Source organism: Molossus molossus, unplaced genomic scaffold (assembly GCF_014108415.1).
Source record: "Molossus molossus isolate mMolMol1 unplaced genomic scaffold, mMolMol1.p scaffold_m16_p_3, whole genome shotgun sequence".
Taxonomy (NCBI): domain Eukaryota; kingdom Metazoa; phylum Chordata; class Mammalia; order Chiroptera; family Molossidae; genus Molossus; species Molossus molossus.
Window position 1 is genome coordinate 15,989,703 of NW_023425366.1, and position 21,433 is coordinate 16,011,135.

The window sequence follows — 21,433 nt, forward strand, 5'->3', positions numbered from 1 at the left end:
GTAGTTTTTATATGTTGTAATTTTCTTCAAGTAAATCTCTCTTATAAATAAAAAAAAAAAAAAGAGTGAGTCCCCAGTTAATGTCATCCATAGGTTCTGGGACTTAAAGCGAAATGATGTATAATGAATTGGTTTTACCAGAGGCTAATCGATACAAGAGTTAAGTTGCTCTGGCACCTCATCAATGTTATAATGAAACGACGTTGAAGGAAATGCTATCCAAGGACCTGCTATACCCTTATTTGGAACAGGTGAGAAACAGCAGTACTTCCCTCCAACTCCATAGCAAAGCTGTTTCTTTAAGACTTCAGTGATGTTTCTATGCATCTTCCAAAGGAGTTTGCCGACAAAACTAGGCATTTTATTTTGTGGCTATACTATTCTCCATGCATCATTTTAGCTCTTTTCACTGCATCAGGAAGAATCAGTGATTTCCTAATAGTATATGATTTTTTTCCTTAAACAATTAAGTAAATAAAACTTCCAAATAGGCTCTTAAATTACTCAGTTTAGTAAAATTCTGCACTGAATTTTGTACTGCATACTTTTAAACACTGACAAATGTTTAAGACTATTTGTATTCATGTTGTGGAAGGTTAGATTTTATTTTATTTTATTGGTTGATTTGAGAGCGAGAGAGAGGCATCGATGTGCTGTTCTACCCATTTATGCATTCATTGGTTGACTCTGGCATGTGCCCCGACCTGGGATCAAACCCACAACCTTGGCATATCTAGGCTTATGGTGAAGTTTTTCTTCAATGATAGAAGCTGGAAATGTATATTTCACATAGTCTCTTCATAGCTTCAAATTTTATTTTTTTGTCTGACTTCCTGTCAGTCTGAATAGACTGTTATCATCTTACCTCACAATGTGGCTGAGCACACACCAGTGGTAAGAAAAGGTCAACCAAGCCATTTTTTCAGGGTGTGCTTACACCTGCATTAATAATATTATTGATATAATTAATATAATTAATTAATTATATATTACATAATTAAGCATTACCAAATGAAAAAATAAAGTTCTTAAAAGAAAAAAAAGATTTGATATATTATATTAATAATATATTAATGATATACTATATATGATTAGAAATATAATATTATAGTATATTAATATATTATATAACAGAATTTATATAATATATAATTAATACAATTTACATATTATAAATTTGTTATATAATAATATATAAATAATATGTGATATACAATTAATATTAATATAATAATATATTGATCATCTTTTTTTACCCTCAAGGATTTTAGTTTATTTGTCCATTTGGTAAAGGTCAATTTACTTCAAATGAAAAAATTTAATCCATAAGCCTACCTCACTGAGTGAGGCTATATGAAATAAGTCAAAAGAAGTTAAGCAGTGAGGGGCCTTGGAAGAGTGTTCCTTCTTCCTGCAGGACACGTCACACAACACGTGGGGTTGACCCTCTGACATGCAGAGTAAGGGTTCCAGTGTCGATCATAACTAAAATATATTCAAGTTCTGCCTGGCTGATTTGGCTCAGCAGTTAGTGTCGGCCCCTGGACTGAAGGGTCGTGAGTGTGATTCCCAGTCAAGGGCATGTACCTGGGGTGCAGATTCCATCCTGGCCCTGGTTGGGGTCCTGCGGGAGACAACCAATCAATGTGTCTCTCTCACATTGATGTCTCTCTCTCTCTCTCTCCCTCCCTCCTTCCCTTCCACTCTATCTAAAAAAATCAGTCAAGCTCAATTTCTTAATTTTTTTTAAAGGCAAAAAGTATGTCTTGGATGCTAATACATTTTCCCCCTTACCCCATGGATCTTCCTGGGTTTCCTACTTGGGCAAAGAACTTTCCAGAGCAGCAATTTTTCAACTGCTGCGCTGCAAAAATTTTTAAAACCTGCAATATCTGACTAGTGAGGGGCACTGACCTCTTCTCCCTTAGACTGTCAAATACGAAGATGGCAACAGCCCACACAACAATAGCCGTCCAGTGTGAATGAATCAAAATTACCCATTTTTTTTTGGTCAGATCAGCAAAAAATGTATTTTTTGGTGTGACTCAGAGTTTAAGTGATTAGTCTGTGTGCTAAGGCGATGAACAAGGTTGACAATCGCTCTTCTGGAGCATGAACCATTTCTGTCGACAGCCATCTGAGTCGTCCCTGCCCATGCTGCTGGGTCAGACACGGACTTCCAAGGAATGGACATCTGGACTAATAAAAGGCTTGAGTCAGGGAAAAACCTCACGACTTGCATGCAATTTGACAGAGACGTAATGTAGCTTGAATTTTTAAAAAGGACACCACTTCCTTTCCCCTGGTAATAACTCAGGCTTCCTTCAGGGACATTTATAAAAATATATCTGTGATCCCCAAACCCAAAAGTTTCTTAATAAATCCCAGCCACGTTTAAGTGGAATAACCTTCAAGTTCAGGCTAAAAGGCTGAGCAAACATATACTTCAGCCACGGAAATAGCCCGGCCTTCCATCTCCCTTCAAGCTCCAAAAGGCAACGTCTAAATTTAAGTCCAAAAGACATTGTAAATGGTAGAATTATCCTTCCTCTGGTGAAGAAAGAGCCCTGAACAAGGTAACCGTGGGATGCGTTGGCTCCTAGATCATTGCTGACCACCCTGCCTCCAGGTCTCTGTGGCTGGGAGATGCTCAGAACCCGGACAGCCACATTTTTGAGGGTTGCTCTGGACATTTCAACATTGGTAAGCTGAGCCATCCAAACAGCCAGCAGTAGTCACGTCTCCATGGCCACGTCACATGTAGTTAGCTGAAACTTGCAACCTCAAAACCTTGGGAAGAAGATCATACTTCAAAGAAGAGTCCCATGAAAAAATCTGTATAACTGTTTAAAACATGTTATATTGTAAATTGCCCAACTGATAGACACACATATACATACTTGTGTCCTGAAAATAACAGATTTTATTCCCCTCCAGGAGGAGGCCCTTGGTCAAATACCAAGAGACAGGAATTCAAGTGTTTTAACCTCTGGGCTTGGCCGACAGCCAGGCCAGGCCGGTTCATCACCTGCCTCCGCTTCAGAAGACAGAGCAAGGGCCGAAGCTTGGAACTCCATGGCCTTTGGGAAAAGAAAAACTCAAGAGTCATTTGAAGGCATCTGGTGCCCAAAACGGGAGAATAAAAATGTTTAGCACTTAATTTACTACCTGGACATAAGAAAGTTGAAGTAAAAGGTGAGATTTCTGCAAGTGGTCCGGGAGTGCCCCCAGAGGAAAAGGTATCAAGTCTGGCCTGTAACACTATAATCACACTGAGCTGCTTTTATCTTTTTGCTCTTTACGGCTTACAATTACAGTTCCCCCAAAGCAACGTGAAAAGGTTCGAAGGCAGTGTCTGAAGTGGGCTATGGGGGTTTTCCACCTTCCACGGCTGGTCGGTCCCCAGCGGCTGGCTCTGATGAGAGACCAGAGGAGAGGAGGCCACTGGGGTGAGACTGGAGACCACGCTTGGATGGGGCTCCACAGTCTCAACCCCGGTCAGCCCTGGAAAGTGGCCCCTGTTATGCAATCTCTTCCTGCACAGGAAGAAGCGGATCCTGAAGGGCCTCTCTGCAAGTGGCTCTGGGGATCACTGAGGCTGTCACTGAGGCTGTGCCAAAGTCGCCAGGTTTCTGAAAGACGCACCCCTCGGCCGCGCAGTGTTTGACACTGCCCGCCGCTCACACTTTCTTGAGCTTTCTGATTCCCTCCACCACCCGTCACAGAGACCTCCACTCAGTGGGTTCAGCAGATCAGTACTCATCTGCCTGTGGGGGACCTGAAGGCTGTGAGCGTCAGGAGGGGATGACACTGGGGGGAACTGGGGTGGGCACCTCCTGGGGGCAGCGTGAGGACACCAGGCGCCCAGGGAGGGGGATGGTGCCTGAGTCACTTTCTGCTCAGGGGTGGCTCTGGGGTTGCCCTTCTAGGGGAGCTCTGAAGGCCGAAAACACCATCCTAACCGCACAGTTAGAAACCCACACACACTAATGAATGATCAGCTTGACGGAAGCTCCCAGCACTTTCTCGCACGTGCTTGACTTCAACCACAAGGGGGCGGGCGTCGGTGGAAGATCCCCACGGTCTACCCAGGAAAGCCCGGCCAGCCAGCTCCCGTGCCCATGCTAACCGCCATCGGTTACGCTTTTAGCTGCTAGAAGTTAAACTCCTGTTGAGGAGAAAGGTTCTAGATGTCATTACCATCCATTCAGAGATTGGGGATAGAAAAATATGAACAGAATATGTAGAACATCTTCATTTTCTATGTGTTTTTACTGTCAACAGTAAGTGGTTAACGAAAAACTATCCTAATTTCATTGGTTACTGTTTGTAGTGCGGAAGAATTTTTATTCATTTATTTTTTCAAATATGTCTCTATTGACTTTTTTAGAGAGAGAGGAAGGGAGAGAGAGAGAGAAACATCGATGTGAGAAACATTGATCGGCGGCCCCCTGCACACTCCCGACTGGGGATCAAGCCCGCAACCTGGACAAGTGCCCTGACTGGGAACCAAACCAGGACCTCTCAGTCCATGGGACGATGCTCAATCCCCTGAGCCACACCGGCCGGGCAAGAAAATGTTTTAAAAAACTGAGTCAGAGGCCCTGACTTCTAGTCCTCACTCTTCTCTTAGGAGGATAGCTTGACTCCGGGAAACCACCTGCTGGAACCTCAGTTTCCCGCTCAGGACAATGAGAAAAGAGGACTGGGATGAACTCTGGGATACCTTCCAGAAGTCAGGTCATGAGATGAAACAGTCTGTGACGAGAGCAGGCGCAGAAGAGCGAGCGAGCACGGGCGTGAGGTCTGCACGCTTCAGTTCCCCGGCGCCCTTGGGGAACGGGCTGTTCCACACAACGAGTTTTCCAGATAATTGAATTTTAAATGCTGAAACTTGTTTTCCTTTTAACCTTCTGTAATGGAAGTCCTTCTGAAGTATATTACATGCTTCTCTGGCTTCTTAAACAGCAAGCTGAACATATGCAACCCTCCCCGCCTGTCTCCAGGCCATCATGATGGCCACTCCTTACTATGCCCACATGCAAATGACCCAGAAATAGGGTAGCCCTTCACCTCCCTCCGAATAGCATGCCGGTGCCTTTGGGCATGTTCAGGTAGGCAGGACCCTCGTGCTAAATGGCCCAGAGGCCATCTTATGAAGCTATACTTGGCAATTCTTCCTCTCTTCATTCTCCTCCTTCACTATCTACAGTTACTTCTCCAAGTAACACCTTCTAGCAGCCTCTTGACACTCGGTTTAAAATCTGCGGTAACCTAGACAGAACTCAAGGTTGCCATGGGTAACCACAGTCTCAGCTTGCAACAACCCTAAATTTAATTTTACACACAATTTAAAGGCAGTGGGTGATGTGCTGAAGGTTACTTCTGGCCAGGGTTGATCTGTAGCTAGTCCGCCCAGTATGTCATGCTTCTGTACCAGCTGGCCGGCCACCCTGAGCCCCCGGCCCTCGCCCAGCCGCCTCTGCTTGCACGTGCTCACATTCTTCCCAGTTGGCTAGTACCCACGCCATACTGGCTGCTCAGTACTGGAATATCTGCCTGGTTTCTGGGTTGAAGATCATTCTCTTTCCTGTTCAGTGAATTTTCAGAGTTTGAGGCTTTTCTCTGTCCCTCAAACTCAAAGCCTTCTATCCATGACATGCCGAGGCCTGGGTTCAGGTTGCCTGAGGCCAACCACGTTGGGTGTTAAAAACTACCTTTGATTGAATGTCTACCATGCACCAGATGCCTATTCAGGGCATTCTATCAACCACCTGAACTCATCCACTGCAGGACCCTGCTGGGGAAACAGCATCAACCTCCTGCCACCGAGGAACCTGCCCGGACACACAGCCAGCGCGCGGGTCTGGAAACCGAGCCACCCCTCTGAGCATGCGCTTTGCACCCTGCTTGGCTCAGGTTCATGAACGCACAAGAAAGTCCAGTCAAGGGTCACATCCTGAAAAAGATAGTTTAAGTGAAACATGGGCCCTTTTACTTCTCAGAAAGGACTACTTGTTTTTGGTGTGTGGGTTGCATTTTAATTAATTCCACATTTTGTTACTAATTTGGAACAATCTGTCCTCAGGGAACAGATCTGGTTTACTTATAGAAAGCTAGCTGAGGGGGGGAGGAACTGGGGTTATAAAGTATGTGTAGGAACTAATGAAAAAACCTTCCCAGTCTCCCCTGCGCCACACAGAAGTAAACAGGGCATTCCAGAAAGTCCCCTCTTCCCCCGAGTAGGTGTGACAGCCCACGAACAAGCTCTCGGCTCTGTGTGTGACCAGCTATGCCCACAAAATGGAGCAAGTGACATCAAACGTAACTAAGACCCCTGCCCACCCCAAGAAGTTCTCTGGAAGTTCACTCCGGGATGATGCAATCACCACTGAAAAGAATGAGGGGCTCTCAGAGCTACCGAGGGAGCTGGTTCTGGGGTCCAGAAGGGTGTCAAACCCGGGGCTATGGATTCTGGGGTCTCCCCAGGGAAGAACTTTTCAGATGGACCCTACGCCGATTTGTAAAATAAGCAAACCGTGGCCTCATCTTCCTCATTTTGCGCCTGCTCCTCCCACAGTTAACACACACCATTTTCAGTGTCTTCTTCCCAGGACACTCACAGAGCTCTGAATTTTCCAGAGTAGCTCCGGTCAGGGAGGAAATCGACAGAAACACCGACCAGGCGTAGGTGACAGGGTCCAAATGCCCTGTGCTTTCGTCTCCTCGGGCTGCTGGCCAAAAGACCCCACAGGGCGCGGCGCGGGCAGCAGAAACGTATTGTCTCCCAGCTCTGGAGGCCGAGAGGTCAGGATCAAGGTGCTGGGGATCCACGCCCCTCTGGGGTGGTGGGAAAGACTACTCCAGGCCGGTCCTAGCCTCTGGGACTTCTTTGGCTTGTGGCTACATAGCTCCAGACCTCACGTGGCCCCCTTCTTGTGGAGATGTCTTTGCCCCTTTTATAAGGACACCAGTCGGGCTGGATGAGGTCCCACACGACCTCATCTTCATGATCATATCGGCCATGGTCTCATTTCCAATTGAGGTCACAGCGGAGGTACCAGGGATTGGGACTTCTACATATACATTTTGGGGTGACACAATTCAACCCATATCATCATCGGAGGTAGTACTGAATTCAAAATCACACTCAAGGGAAGGAACAGAATGAATTGCCCAAAAGATCGCCTCATCTTGTCATTGCAAGTAATAGTGCGGCTGACTTGTCACCGTGGCGGGGTAGGCAGGAAGTTGGCGACCCCTGAAATCTGATGCATGCACGGGTGACCCGAGGAGGCTGCTGGCTGATGAGCGGAGGGGTACACTGGGCTCTCCACAGCACCCTAATTCCTGCTCACCACCTTTTAGGACAAAACCCACGTAGGTATGTGCAAAAACTAGTGCAGAAAGAAACTGCCCACTCACCTGGCCCCACTGACATCAACCCCGACCATCAGCTGCCCGTTCAGGGAGAGGATCTCGTCCCGCAGCCGGACCTTCCCGCTCTTGCCGGCCGGGCTGTTCTTCCTCAGCTCCGTCACCCAGATGCAGCCCACGTCCAGCACGGGGCCCTGGTGCGTTTTCCTCTTCTTGCCCCCCCGGCGCTTTTCTCCATAGTCCCCGAAGACAGGGATGTTCCCGAAACTGAGGCCCACAGTCTCCGTGTCCCCCAGCTCCTTGGTGAGGTACACGGTACAGATCTCCATCCCCGGGGGACTGTGGTCACGGGGCACCGCGCTCTCGTCCACGGCGAAGTTGAGCTGGATGTACTCCTGCAGCTTCTGGATGGCGGCCTGGCACAGCCGCTGCTCCGGCCCGTCCCCGCCCTCCCGCAGGCTGTTCTCCAGCCACCGGCAGAGCAGGGACAGGTGCAGCACGGCATTGTCCTGGGTGATGGGCATGGTGCTCACTCCCGCACACCAGCGTCATGAGAGGACCTGCTCCTGGGGGCCGGACCCCATGGGGCCCCACGTCCCTCGGGAACCCTGCTTGTGCTCGGCTGTGCCTGTGTTCATGGTCGGGCTGGCAGACGGGGGCCTGCCTGGGACGGGCTGCTCGCTGTGGCAGGAGGGCAGGACACAGGCCAGCAGAGGGATGACCGTGTCTGCAGTGCTCAGTGAGGGACGGGACGAGGTGTCCAACACGGCTTCGCCTGGTTCATATCACAGCAGGGCCCGTGCCCAAGACCTGGAAACCGGGTAGCCCTCATCAGCGGATTCATTCACACCTGCAAGAGGAAAAAACAAAAAATTCCTTCCAGTCACAACAGTGAGCCTCTGACACGGAACACACGGCCTCTTGTATTACAGCAGGGCGATGTTTGCATTTGCAGCCAGAAGCCTAATGCCTCTCCCCATTTCCCCGCTTGGCTCCCTCTGCCCAGTACACACACACACACAGACACACAGACACACAGACACACACACCACGCATGCCGTTCCCTCGCACAGACACACACACAGACATGTGCACACACACACACGCCGTTCCCTCACACAGACACACACACACGCGCGCACACACACACACACACCACGCACGCCGTTCCCTCACACAGACACACACACGCACACACACACACACACACACACGCATGCCGTTCCCTAGCACAGACACACACATGCACACACACACACACGCACAAACACACACACACACACACACGCACGTCGTTCCCTCGCACAGAAACCCCTGGGACAGTGACCTTCTCTAGGAAGTTTCCCCGATCAGCAGGGACACGAGATGACTTTTGCCAGGACAACCCCCATAAAGCTCACATCCAACCAGGAGTCTGTGTGATAAGACTCCTTGGAAGATCATAGAGAGATTCAGGACATATTTAAGACCGTACATTCCTAGGAAGTTGAAATCTATCTCCATTTGCCTTGATCTGTCCAACTGCACACCCGGAAGGCTCTCCACCCAGAACCATGTTCTTACACTGCTACCAAGAGGAGGAGGAGCCAGCCAGCAGCACAGAGACAGGGTCGGCCCTAGGACGTCGCCGTCCTGAGCTCAGCACGGATTCCATCTGCATCATGCAGGTCCCGGGGAACCCTGTCCCTCAGCAGCCTACAGCTCTTGGTCTCCTCTCTTCTTTTCCTTTGGCAAACTCTTAAAACCAACCCACTCTAAGGCCAACCCCACAGCCTTCTCCTCTGAGAAATGTTTCTCCAAGCTGCTGGGTGAGAGGACTCGGCCCGTCCAGGGCTGGTCCTTGAGCACAAGGCTTAGAGCCACGATGTGCTCAGCAGCCAGCGGAGACCTGGTGCAGTCCTGTTCCCGCCGAACTCTGCACAGTGCCTGGCACATCCCGGGCCCCCAGCGAAAGGTTAATTGAATTTTATCATCAATTCTTCTTTTTCACCAAAGAAAATTTTCACCTTCATCCCCTGTAAATGCAGAAAAATGACCCCTTTCACTCTCTTCTCTGAACTTCACTCTCGGCCAGAGAAAAGTCAATATAAACTGTGCCATCAAAGATGGAAAACATTCGTCGTCTTCTCAGGAAGTGATTTAACAAGAAATAATAATAAATGGGAGAGGTGTCGGAAGCCGTGTCAATAATAAATAACCTTATTACTCAGTAACCATAAAGAAATGTCTAGTATCATAATTTTCGACTCTCCAAACAACTCGAGTGCCAGCCATTAATGGGTTCCAAGTAAATGAAAAGTTTCACAAATATCATCTACATAATCACATGTCTATTAAAAAGAAATGCAAAATCAGAGAAAAGGTAATCCATAAATGCACAGAAATTGAATGTTCCCTTTGGCCAAAATAAGTAACACCTCTCACTGCAAAGTAATGCCACACAGAGATATTAAAATCTTGTGAATAAATCAAAACATTTTCCATCAGGCCTAGCAACCTTTCGAAGCCTCCTTTTCCTCATCTGTAAAATGAGAAAGTTAAGCTAAGTGATTTCCAAGATCTCTCAAACTCAGTGGAGAGATCCTCAAACACAGTGACCATGTCCTACTCAACAATATACTCCCTACCCAAGCACAGTGCCTGCCACCTTGTAGACACACAATGACTTAAAACAATTTTTAAAAGAGCCTTTAAATTCAAATTTTAATGGTCTGTGATCCAAAGTGTTGGTCTCCGCTCCAATGATTCCACACACGTGAAAGCAGAGAGATTATCTTGGGCAAGATACTCTTTAAATAAGTCTGATGGAAGAAAACCAAACTTAAGAGTAATAAAGAATTTCCTTTTTCTCATGTCAACTTGTATTCATGCAATACCTATATATTGAACATCGATTAACAACCAGGCCTTGAACTTGGTGCTGGGAATATACTGTCAATAAGGCAAATTCCTTGTCCTGAAGGAATTCATAGTCTGGTGGGGAGATGCATAAATAAATGGAAACTAGTGTGTGATAAGACTATAGCAGCCCTCTTAATGGAACCGACAGAGGTATACGGCCAGCAGCCATGTCCTCCTATGAAGCCCCTGGCCCCTGGCAACGGGCCCAGAGCGGGCATCTCGTGCCAGGGAACAGAGTCCTGCCCTGAGAACTGAGCTCTGGGACCCAGAGAGAAAGGGTCTAGTCTCGAGTGGGTGGTGAGAACCACAACTTGTGAACTAGGGATCCTAGATGCCAATATTCCACCTGCTGTGTTAACTGAGTAGCAAAAAAAGCCATCTTGGCAAGAAATAAAATTGCTCAGTCGAGGACAGAGGTGCAAGACTAGGGAAAGAGCGCTCTGGTACCCTGGAGAGATGCTGGACTTGCTCATCCCGGATGGGGGTGCAGTACGACCATCTCTTCAATCTGAAGGACCATACCAATCCTTATAATAAATTACACTTTTAAAACTTAACTGCTTAAAAAAAGAAGGAAAAATGCTAGAGGAAAATTAAACTAAAAAAAACCCTTTTAACAAAAATAAACTTTATTTTAAGTTGTTTTCTATGCTTTGCAACTCAAAAGTTGTTAAATGCTACACCGGAGGTGAGCAAAGATGATTGTCTCAGCTTAGAGCAGTTGTCCACCTGTGGTCCAGTCAGTTATGGACAAGGGGGACAGTCATGAGATACCAATCTGGCTGTCAGGAGCCCACTCTCTGACTCTGAATGTGGTGAGGTCAGGGAAGGAGTTTTCAGAAAATGAAAAATTATTTCAGGTGTATAGACACCCTCAAAGACTATTCGTCTTACTTTGATGTTCATGGGCTATACAACTTTTCATTTCTATACCTATAATTGGGAGTTTTCCAGTAATCCTTCCAGCTCCCTAGTCTATCAACTCCTTTTCCTGGGATTTTCTATAAACAAGGGAAGCAGAGGTATTTGATCCATCTCAATAATGTGAGATGACTCAAGTGTAAGAAAAGATACATAACTTTGCAATGCTATGTAAAGCATGGTTCTTCCACAACATCCATTGAAACATTTGTACGTGAAACATGTACAAAACGTTGATCAGAAAAGAACAGAACTCTGTGAACAGTTACAAGTACCAACATCCCTGTGGCGGATCCACTAAGGTCTAAAAGTGTCTCATTCTGAAGGTCAATCCATATCAACAGTGAGCAGGACTTGTGGACATGGAGTTCTGCCACATGGTCCAGGTCACTTCTGTCTACCATATATAATTCTCCGATTAGAGTCTCATCTCAAGCAAACAGCCATGATAATTTAAATTGATTTTCAGTAGCCTGAAGCTGACAGCCTTAGCATGAAAAATAAATGCGTCTGTTACTAAAGTAATTTATTGATACTGTGTTTAGTACCCACCAACTTTCTGGGATCCCCTTTCAGCTAACTTAAGCATTCACATCGGGGCGATGTCAGTAATGAGGGGGTGGAAACTAGTTTGAGGGTGGGGGTCCAAACATGTCTTAGATATTAGAATGGTTAGTGCCCTCCAATCTATCCCCACCCCATACAGCTCAATCCTATCTGAAAAAAATCTTACACCTTAGTATTTAATTTCTATGTAAAATTAATAACGTTTAAATAAATTAAATTTGTTTCTCCAGGGTGAGGAGAGGGGGACAAGAATGGAAAAGACTGATAAACACTAAACTAAGTGAAACCAATCATCTGCCCAACGTCACAGGCCCAGAGTCACCCGAAATCCCGAAGCTGAGCCCTGAACCTGACTGGGGTGGGGGTGGTCACCCAGACCCCCAGGCCTTGCCTCATGTCTGACGCACAGCAGGCTGTCTTGGTGGAACTCTGTCTGCAAAGAGACCTGACTCTTGCTGTCCTCCTATTCTGACCTCTGCTAAGTTCCAAGTTCCTGAACCTTCATGTCGTCTTCCTACCTTCTGGATTGGATTCCTCTAACGACTTCTAGGAAATGCTCATATTTTAAAAGCAAAGCAATGTTATTAAACGTCCACTAGTCATTCATTCAACAGATGCTCAATGAGTGCCCATCACATGTTGGGCCCTGAACAGAACGGACTGTGTTCCTGTGAACCTTCATGAAATAATGGCGAATTAGTAAACATAAAATACTACAACTCGTCCTGGCTGGTTTGGCTCAGCAGTTAGAGCATTGGCCTGCGGACCAAAGAGTTGCGGGTTTGATTCTGGCCAAGGGCACGTACCTCAGTTGCAGTTCATCCCCGCCCTGGTCGGGTCATGTGGGAGGTAACCAGTCAATGTGTCCCTCTCACGTCGATGCTTCTCTCTCTCCCTCTCTTCCTCTCTCTCCTTCTTGCCCACTCTATCAGAAGATAAACAGAAAAATATTCTTGGGTGAGGATTATAAAAAATACTACAACTCAGATGGTAACTAGTACCATGAAGAGAATTGTGGGCATGTCAGAGGCTAGTGAGTGATGGGGACACGGGGCCAACGGCCCCTCTGAGAAGACACCTGAATAGAGTGAGAGATGGAAGAGAGAGAACAGCTGTGGGAAGGATGTTCTTGGATGGGGGACAGCACCCGCAGACACTCCAAGGCGAGCGCCTGCTCGGCTGCCTGAGGATGAGAGACAGAGGGTGCGGTGCTCCCCTGGGCTGCATGCTTCCCGCCGTCCTGGTCTTGCTCCTGTCACCACCACGCCGGACGCAAGGGCATCCGACCTCATCTCACCAGCATCAGCAGGGCTACATGTTGTCAACTAGCAGCTATTATTGAGTTCCTACTCTGATTTGGGGGCACCAAAAACAACAATAAAAAAAAATCCAGGGCATGTTTCTGCCCCTGACAGAGCTAAAAGTGCACACGAATTCATGCAGTGGTTTACGAGTACCATTGGGCAGTCCCAGGTGTTACAGACAAACCCACGGAACTGGCTGAGAAACTGCAAATATGAACCATTGTGACTCTTTTCGGTTGGCTTACGTTTTGGAAGAGTGAGGTACTCGCTCAGTTTTAACTGTCTACATGGCTGACTCTGGACTAACCGGATGGCTGTGCGTATGAGACAGAAGAAGAATATGATCCAGCCTTTATGTCAGGCGACAAGGGCTGGTTGTGCCAGGCACCGCACGAGGTTGGGGAGGAAATGATGACGAGCCCCGTGGGGGCTGTGGGGAACGAGAGCATTAAATCAAGTGTGCAAAGGGCGATGACTCGGTCCATTTGGGGGCACATGATGGATTCTGGAAAGTGAGGCTTTTAAGGTCTATGCTGGGGCTCTGGGGGATGAAAATTCAAGGTGAGGACCGGGAGGAACCTCGGGGATTGTCGCATCCAGCCTTCAGTGTTGCAGATGAGAGAAACACACAGCCAGACAGGACCAAGTCCTCCTAATTCCTGGGTCAGGTGACCCTTGAAGAACAGGGGGAAATCAAAATGGAATGAAATGAAAAAGAATGACCTGGGAGCTATTTTGAGAATCTAATACTTGAAGACATTGTATGTCCTAAAACGTGGACTATTTATCCAAATAACAAAGAATGGGAATGAGTAGAAATTGCAGAAATTCGTGAAACATCATGAGTGTTTTTTCTCAAGATGAGTGCAAGAAAACTAGAGAAGGTGGAGACCAGAAAGCCAAAATGAATATTATAAATTATTTCTCTTCCCTCCCTAGTTGTAAAATAAATTTGCTGTGGCTTCAAATACTGAAACAAGTTTCTATGTCTGCAGTTTAAGATTGTTCACTCAGGAGTTGGCCAGTTCTGGACTAATAATATTTCTGGAGTTGAGGTATCTCAGTTCTAAAGAGCTCACCCTTTGAGACAGTATGGAGGGAACTGGAGAGCATTATGCTAAGCGGAATAAGCCAGTCGGAGAAAGACAAGTACCACACAATCTCACTTATAAGTGGAATCTAATGAACATAATAGACTGATGAACAAAATAGATCCAGAGACGTGGAACAGACTGATGAATCTCAGAGGTGAGGGGGGGAGGGAAAGTGGAAAGAGATTAACCAAAGAACTTACATGTATATATGCATTGCCCATGGACATAGATAATAGGGTGGCGAAAGGGGGGAGGTGGGGTAGGAGCAGGAGCAGGGGGCCATTGGGGGGAAAAGGGAGGACATCTGTAATACTCTCAACAATAAAGATAAATTAAAAAACAAAAGAACATAATGACAGGGGAAAGAGGGCACTTATGAGGCGCCATATAGACTTGTGAATTGGCAATTTAATACTTTGAAACAGTTGCTATCCACCGAGTGGGTAATTGGCTGAGACAATCACAGCTTCTGTGTCAGCAGCAAGATAGTCGTGAGGTCACTGTGGTTGCCCATTTGAATGTGACCTTCCTGTTCACTTTGTACGGACTGGGTGTGATATATGTATGTGTGGCCATGATGTCACCAACCTGTGATCCACAACCCTATCGATCACGCCATCAACATACAGCATGCGTTACAATGAGCTCTTCTTCAATTATACCGGAATTATTTTTTAAAACTCATCATTTTACAATTTTTATAATTATTCCTTTCAGAACAATTATGCTGTTTAGATCCTTCTGGTGTTTAGGCTTTTGAGTAAATAATGTACTTAACTGTATTCAAATTCTCAGCTTGTAACTGCATAGGCTCTGACCTCATCATTAATTAACAATGACTCAAGTATGTATAATAGCCGGTAATATACTCTGCTACTAGTTAACTGCAGGTCCCCAGGCAAATCATTTAGCATCTTTGAACCTCAGTTTCCTTATCTGCCAAATGAGGTGGTTCTATTAAGTACCCTTCCAGTTCCAGCATTTTCCTGGACTTTGGAGCTGAGTTAGCAAGTCAGGGATGGAGTCACTAGCCTCATCAAGAAGCTGATACACCACACATGGAAGCTTCAAACTGCAGAAGAGATGGGCCAAATGGCTTTATCAGATTTTGAGTATCTGCCAAGACAAGGAAGGAAGGGGGCCCCTGGGGTGGTTTTACATTCACATGCTTATAACCAGAGTTCCGCCCTTCCAGAAGACAAGAAGAAATATATCCTACTGAATCAGAGCTCCTTGGAGCAGCAGAAAGAACCAAGGGTTCAAGAAGGGAGAAGGAAAGTCGCTGCTCCGACCTGGCAAGGGCCAGCACTGTGCCCAGACCGCCTCCGCCCCTCCCCTCCCGGACCCTCGCAGGACCGGCTGGAGCGCCTGGCGCAGACAGCGTATCCTCAGCGGAAGCCCAGGGATCACAGAGCACGAAGGTTCAGCCCGTGTGCCTCTTGAGAAGCGTCCTGTTTTCCCAGGCCTGGCTGTGGGAAATGCCTCGGACAGTGACACGAGAAGGCAAGTCGACGTCCATGGGAGTGAGAGAAGAATCCTCGTTTGACCTCTTCCCGGCAGGAAAGCAGAGCGGAGGGGAAGGAGAGTGTGAAGGAGTTTGAGGCTCAGTTCCGAACTCTCAGTGGCCCCCACACTACTCACGTGCCACTTGGTGCTAAGGGGTTGGGGGGAAGCACAGAGAAAATACGATGCAATGGCGGAGATGACAGGAAGGAACGAGGCTGGAGGTCATCAAACAGGTTCAACTCTGGGCACTGCCGTGTGTCTAGAGATACGAGGAGGTTGGACCCACTGTCTTTTAAGATGCTGCTAGTGCTGTGCCGGTGTTAACGTGTGGGGGCCTGTCTGTAGGTAAAACATGTGGCTGAGGAAGGCCACCAGTAGGCCAGGGAGATGCTACAGCGAAGTCCTGGTCGACTTCCCGCCATCCATGTCTACAGGCTCCCAGGCTCAGGAACATGAATTCTGCCTGACATTGAAAGAGCATCCGCCTCTCAAGTGTAGATATACCGTTACCAGCAAGAAAGCTCATTCATTAATTTTCTATTGAAAATATAGTTATTAAGTGCGCAGGATGTTTGCATCAACCTGATCAATGCCTATTTTTCTGATCAAGGCAGGACGCAAAGGAAGGCAAACCTCAGCACAAGGAGAACCAGGCCAGCACAGGAGCCCTCCCCCCACCCCCACTCCAGCAGGGCTCTGCAAAGGAAACGCCCACTTAGCCAAGACTCCCTCCACTGGACGACACCTGAAAAGGCAGCATCAACATCTGGCTCCCGGAGCTTCTCCTTCCTGTTCTCTGTACTGACTCACCCCCTCCTGTTCATACCCCTTTCTCCAAACTACATCCCATGACATCAGCGAGTGCTCATTTCTGTTCTCCGAATTACGGCACTATCACATTTTAGCCTCTCGTTCCTAAGATGACTTTAATTCGAGTTTGGATTCTATTCGCTTATAGGGGCAATTTCTTAATTTGGGTATTCCTGGGGCTGGCTATTCAACCGTGTGTGATGTGTTTCCTAGTTCCATTTTCAACACAGAAGCTTGCTCAGGGACCAAGGACACCTTCCTTATTTGACAAAACCCTGGGGACTATGAAGCGGGCAGGGGCAGGCACGCGGCCGCGCAGACTCATTCGCTTGGAACGGTGCACGTGAGAGCATGTGAGGCAGGACAGGAGGGACAGAACCAAAGTCACAGAGGAAAAGCCAGGGGAGTCCCTGTCCCCTGTACCACTCTGGCCCAGAGCCCTGCTGAGGAGCCATCTGCTGCTGAAACTGCAGACGGCTCCAGCATCGCCGGGGGCCCTGCGGCCCTGCGGCAGCACCCCTCGTTGTGACACAGATGGGGGAACAGATTGAGAGGGGACCTGCGATTCAGCCGACAGAGCGCTAGGTGTCCATGGTGTCACTCGGCAAACACGCCCCTCGGATTGGAAGCAGGTTCTTATCCATTAGGCAAAGTCTCTTGCCAGAAAAATAGGACATTGGAATTAGAAACAAAGCCCATAAAGCAAGCCTTTCGAGTTCTCTGTATCGGAGATAATGTAGGCACTGGGCACATCTGTACTGGGGGGTAGATAGTGCCCGTTGAATCCATTGTGGGTTTCAAGTTTGAGGACAAAAATCTAGTCTTTCTGTGGCTGAGCCTGCAGAGAGAGGCCTGTGGGAAACAGCCGCTCGAGGCAACTGCTGATCCGGGGAATTACCGACAGGAGCAGAAATGGCTACTACCTGCCACCCAGCAAGTTCCGCTGAAGCGCTTCCAACATGCTTTAACACCCTGGTCGGGCGACTCCAAGTTCTGGATCATCCCCCCTGCGGAGCTGGCACGCAGACCGTGCCAGGACAGATCTACAGGGGTTCCGTGGAAAGGACCCAAGGCCTGCTCTCAACGTGAAATCGCAAGGAGGTGATTAGAAACTTGGCCCACCTCCCCGTGCGATGCTCCTGCCCCCGCCTGGCGGGCCCAGCTGCTGGCCCTGTTCTCCGCCGCCCCTGCCTCCCCACTGCTCTCCAGGTCTCTGCCTGCGCCTCCGCCGGCCCTTTCCCAACAGGCTCACCACCAGAAAAGAAACAGGAAGAGAGATGCCTGTGCTTCTGGGGTCCCTGGTCCTACGAGATAAACACTGGTGAGGCCAATATGGATTCCTCAGGGAGAAATCATTCATTCATTCACTCATTCATTCACCAAATGTTTACTGAGTGCAATAAAAAATGGCCACATCCCCAGGAACTTCAAATCTGAACCAGTCTTCCCAAGCTGAGCTGAGCCTTACAATCACTAGAGACCATTCACTATCAGCATCTTTAATCAGCATTTCAGGGAACTCTGACACAACAGGGCCTTGGGAATTGTTGGTTGGGTGGAATGAGAGGTGCTGGCTACTCCATTCCCTGAATGGAGACCGTGGGAAGAAAGTGAGCTCCAACATCCGCGCATTTCAGGAGACCCTTCATTTCTCACCCATGTAGGGTTATTAGATGTAACGAATAAGAATACGTAGTGCCCAGTTAAATATGAATTTCAGATAAACAACAAGACATGTTTTTGATCTCACTTATATATGGAATATAATGAACATAACAGTCTGAGGAATACAGTATACCCAGAAACATGGAAGTAGGGCACAGACTGACATCCCTCAGAAGAGGGGATGGGGGGGTAGGGGGTGGGAAGAGATAAACCACAGAACTTTTATGCATGTATGCATGACCAATGGACATGGACAACTAAGCCAGGGACGGGGTGGAGGTGGGGTGGGGTGGGGGGTGCCAATGGGGTAAAAAGGTAAAATATCTGTAACAAAAAAATAAATAAAAATTCATTAAAAAAAAAACACAAAAAACCAAGACATGTTTTAGTATAAGTATGTCCCAAATATTGTACAATGCCTTAGTACGTGTATGTCCCATGCAATATTTGGGACAGACTTAGACTAACATTTTATCGATGACCTGATGTTCAAGTTTAACCAGGCGGCCTATATTTTACGTGGCGACCCTAACCCTGCCCCATCTGAAAATGAAGCTCTGTGAGCCTTCGACCTGCGTGCCTTGTCTGCCCTTTGTGAAGTCATCCTACCCAGCATCTCTGTCCCTGCCTCAACAGGCCTTTCATGTCCTCCTGGATGCAAATACCAGCCGTGGGCCAGGGCACCCACACTCTGCGGGCAGAGAGAGATGAGTCAGCCCTGGGACAACAGCTCGCCAGCCCCCTCAGAGGAACTGCTCTCCCCGGCTCCTTGTCATCTCGGCCTCTGGACTCATGTGCCCAAGTCTGTTGCTCCCAGCCCCTCTGCCTTCCCTGAATGGCCCTGCTTGCCTGGACTCTGTAAACACTGTGTTCTCCGTCCAGCTGGCCTCTTGCCCCACTTAAAACTGCATCATTAGGATGAAAGGAGACAAGGAACGGAAAAATGTTCGATGTAAACACAAGAGGTACTCCACCAGGGACTGTCAAACCATGATCCTAGGACTGCATCTTCCTGTAAGTTTACCAACAAAGCTGCTGTGATTTTCAGTTTATTTGTTTATTCTTCTGGGTAAGATTTTACTTGAACAAAGGTGAATAGCTAAACCTGATAAAAAAAAATCACTATACCGTGGCAACCAATTCTATGGCTTATTTTGAGGTGTAGAGGACACTGTTGACTATCTACCCAGCATCCACGCCCCATTTTTAACCCCCTAACGGACTTCGGATTTCTGTTCAGGGGTCATGGATCCTCTTGTGGGGAGTAGGTACTTCAGCTCCAAAGACGGTCTCACTGATCAATTGGAACATCCTTCCCTTGCAAGTCATGGCTTCAGGGATGGGTGGGTGACCCAACACTGGTCAATGAGTCCTGAGGTTCACCTCCCAGGGCTCTTCTGGAAAACCTCGCTCCACTCATAAGAGAAACTGCCAAGAAGTGATGGTCCCTCTTCTCCTTCCGGATGTCATTCAAGTCCGATGTCTAGAATTGCTGCAGCCGTCTTGGTGCCAGCCTGAGACGAAGCACACTGCTGAGGATGCCACAATAAGAGAGGAAAATGAAGCAGGGACCTTGATGACATTGTGCACACTCTGGAGTCATTGGACATCCTTCCTGTGGAAGCCAGTTTGGGTTGGATTTTTACTACTTGCATCCAGAAAACAACGTGCTATAGCTGTGATTTTGTGCTTGGAGTGTGTATTAAAAGGCAATGCAAAAACAGACATGCAAATGTAAACTTCTGAAACTCACAGCAATAAAGGCGGACATACCCACCTCTATTTCAGTCCTGAAGGGCACACCTTTGCTCAGCCTTATTCAGAGAGTACCCATAGTAGGAGTGAAATGGACTAGCTTCCCTTGTCTATAGTTTGAATAAAAAGAATTCTAGTTTAATATTTGTTGATAAAGTATCAAAAATGAAAATAAATTTACTCCTCCCTCTAGCAAATCCTTCGTCATAGTTAAGCACCCTCGGAACCACAAGAAGCAGGATATGGGGTCTGAACTGCCTGGTGCATTTTTCCTTGGAGCTCAGGCAGAGGCAGAGACCAGAGTCCGTCAGGCATTTTCAAGGTGCAGAATCTCACAGCCCTGGGCCAGCGACACCCCGCTCTACCTCCATACACTCGACTTTTCCTACCACCTTCCTCTCCAGTGAGTGCTAGCCCCCTGGCTTTGAGGAGCGAGCTCCCACTTTCTACTCACGCTGATTCTCCTGTTTCAAAAATTTCCATAAACCTATAAACCAACTCTTCAGAAGAGGGCTGGAGGCCTGACTCTGGGCTGTTGACTTTGAAAAACTGAGCATCTCAGGGATTCCAAACAGTACAGTGAGGCCACCAGACACACAGAGCATCCCCAATGCACCAGCATAGCGAAAGTAGCGGACGGCCCCAAGCCGGGGCTCTCATTTCAGTAGGGCAAGACTGAAATATACAAAGGAGGAAAAGAAAATATAATATGGATTAGCCATGGACACCAATAAAAACAAACATGTGGAACTGGCGAGAGAATGAAAACAGACATACCAAATCCAGGCCAATTCATTCCCTGAATATTTACTGAGTGCCTGCTGCCCCGTGCCAGGCATAACCACGAGCTGCTAAAAATACAAACTGAGCCAGTTCTGTTTCTGCTCTCAAGAGATTCCTAATTTTCCTAGGGATAGATACATAAATAACAAGATAAATCATAAAGAAGGGAAGAATTCACAAAGTGGGAATGGTGGGAGATGGGGGTCATGTACACAAGCCAACTCGTGGGAAATCCTCAGAGTCAACATGTAGTAGTGTGTTCATGCAAAGGGAGGAAGGTGTGCATGGGGGGGGGGGGGCAAGAGACTAGTGTCAAGGGCACGTCTGGCCCCCTCTTGTTCCAAGGGATTTGACCTTCCTCGTGTAGGCCATGGGTTTTGATTGGTGGTGGTTTTATTTACTCAGTTATTTGAGCAACCAGATTTGTGATTTCATTTTAGAAAAGTATTATTGAAAAATGTTCACCATAATATGTGAGGAAGTAGGTTACAAAGTGGTTTTGATTATCATCTGTGTTTAAGAATGAAAATAATCTCTGAAGGATATTCACTAAAGTAGGTGATTTCATCTCAGGGAAGTAAGGCTATGAGTGTTTTATTTTATTTTATTTCATTTTTTTCTTTATTGATTTTAAAGAGAGAGGAAGGGAGAAATAGAAACATCGATGAGAGAGAACATGGATTGGCTGCCTCCTGCATGCCCCCCACTGGGGATTTGGCTCACAACCTGGGCATGTCCCCTGACTGGGAA

The 21,433-nt window shown here is 47.4% G+C and overlaps 1 protein-coding gene across 1 annotated transcript in view; it reads right to left on the minus strand.

Annotated features, from left to right (window-relative positions):
- Nucleotides 1-7,901, minus strand: part of PDZD2 (PDZ domain containing 2) — a 218,118-nt gene extending 210,217 nt beyond the window's left edge. The window contains exon 1 of the mRNA XM_036278868.1: nucleotides 7,426-7,901. Within this exon, the coding sequence (XP_036134761.1) occupies nucleotides 7,426-7,901 (476 nt within the window). The remainder of the gene's footprint in view (nucleotides 1-7,425) is intronic.
- Between the last annotated feature and the right edge of the window lie 13,532 nt (nucleotides 7,902-21,433).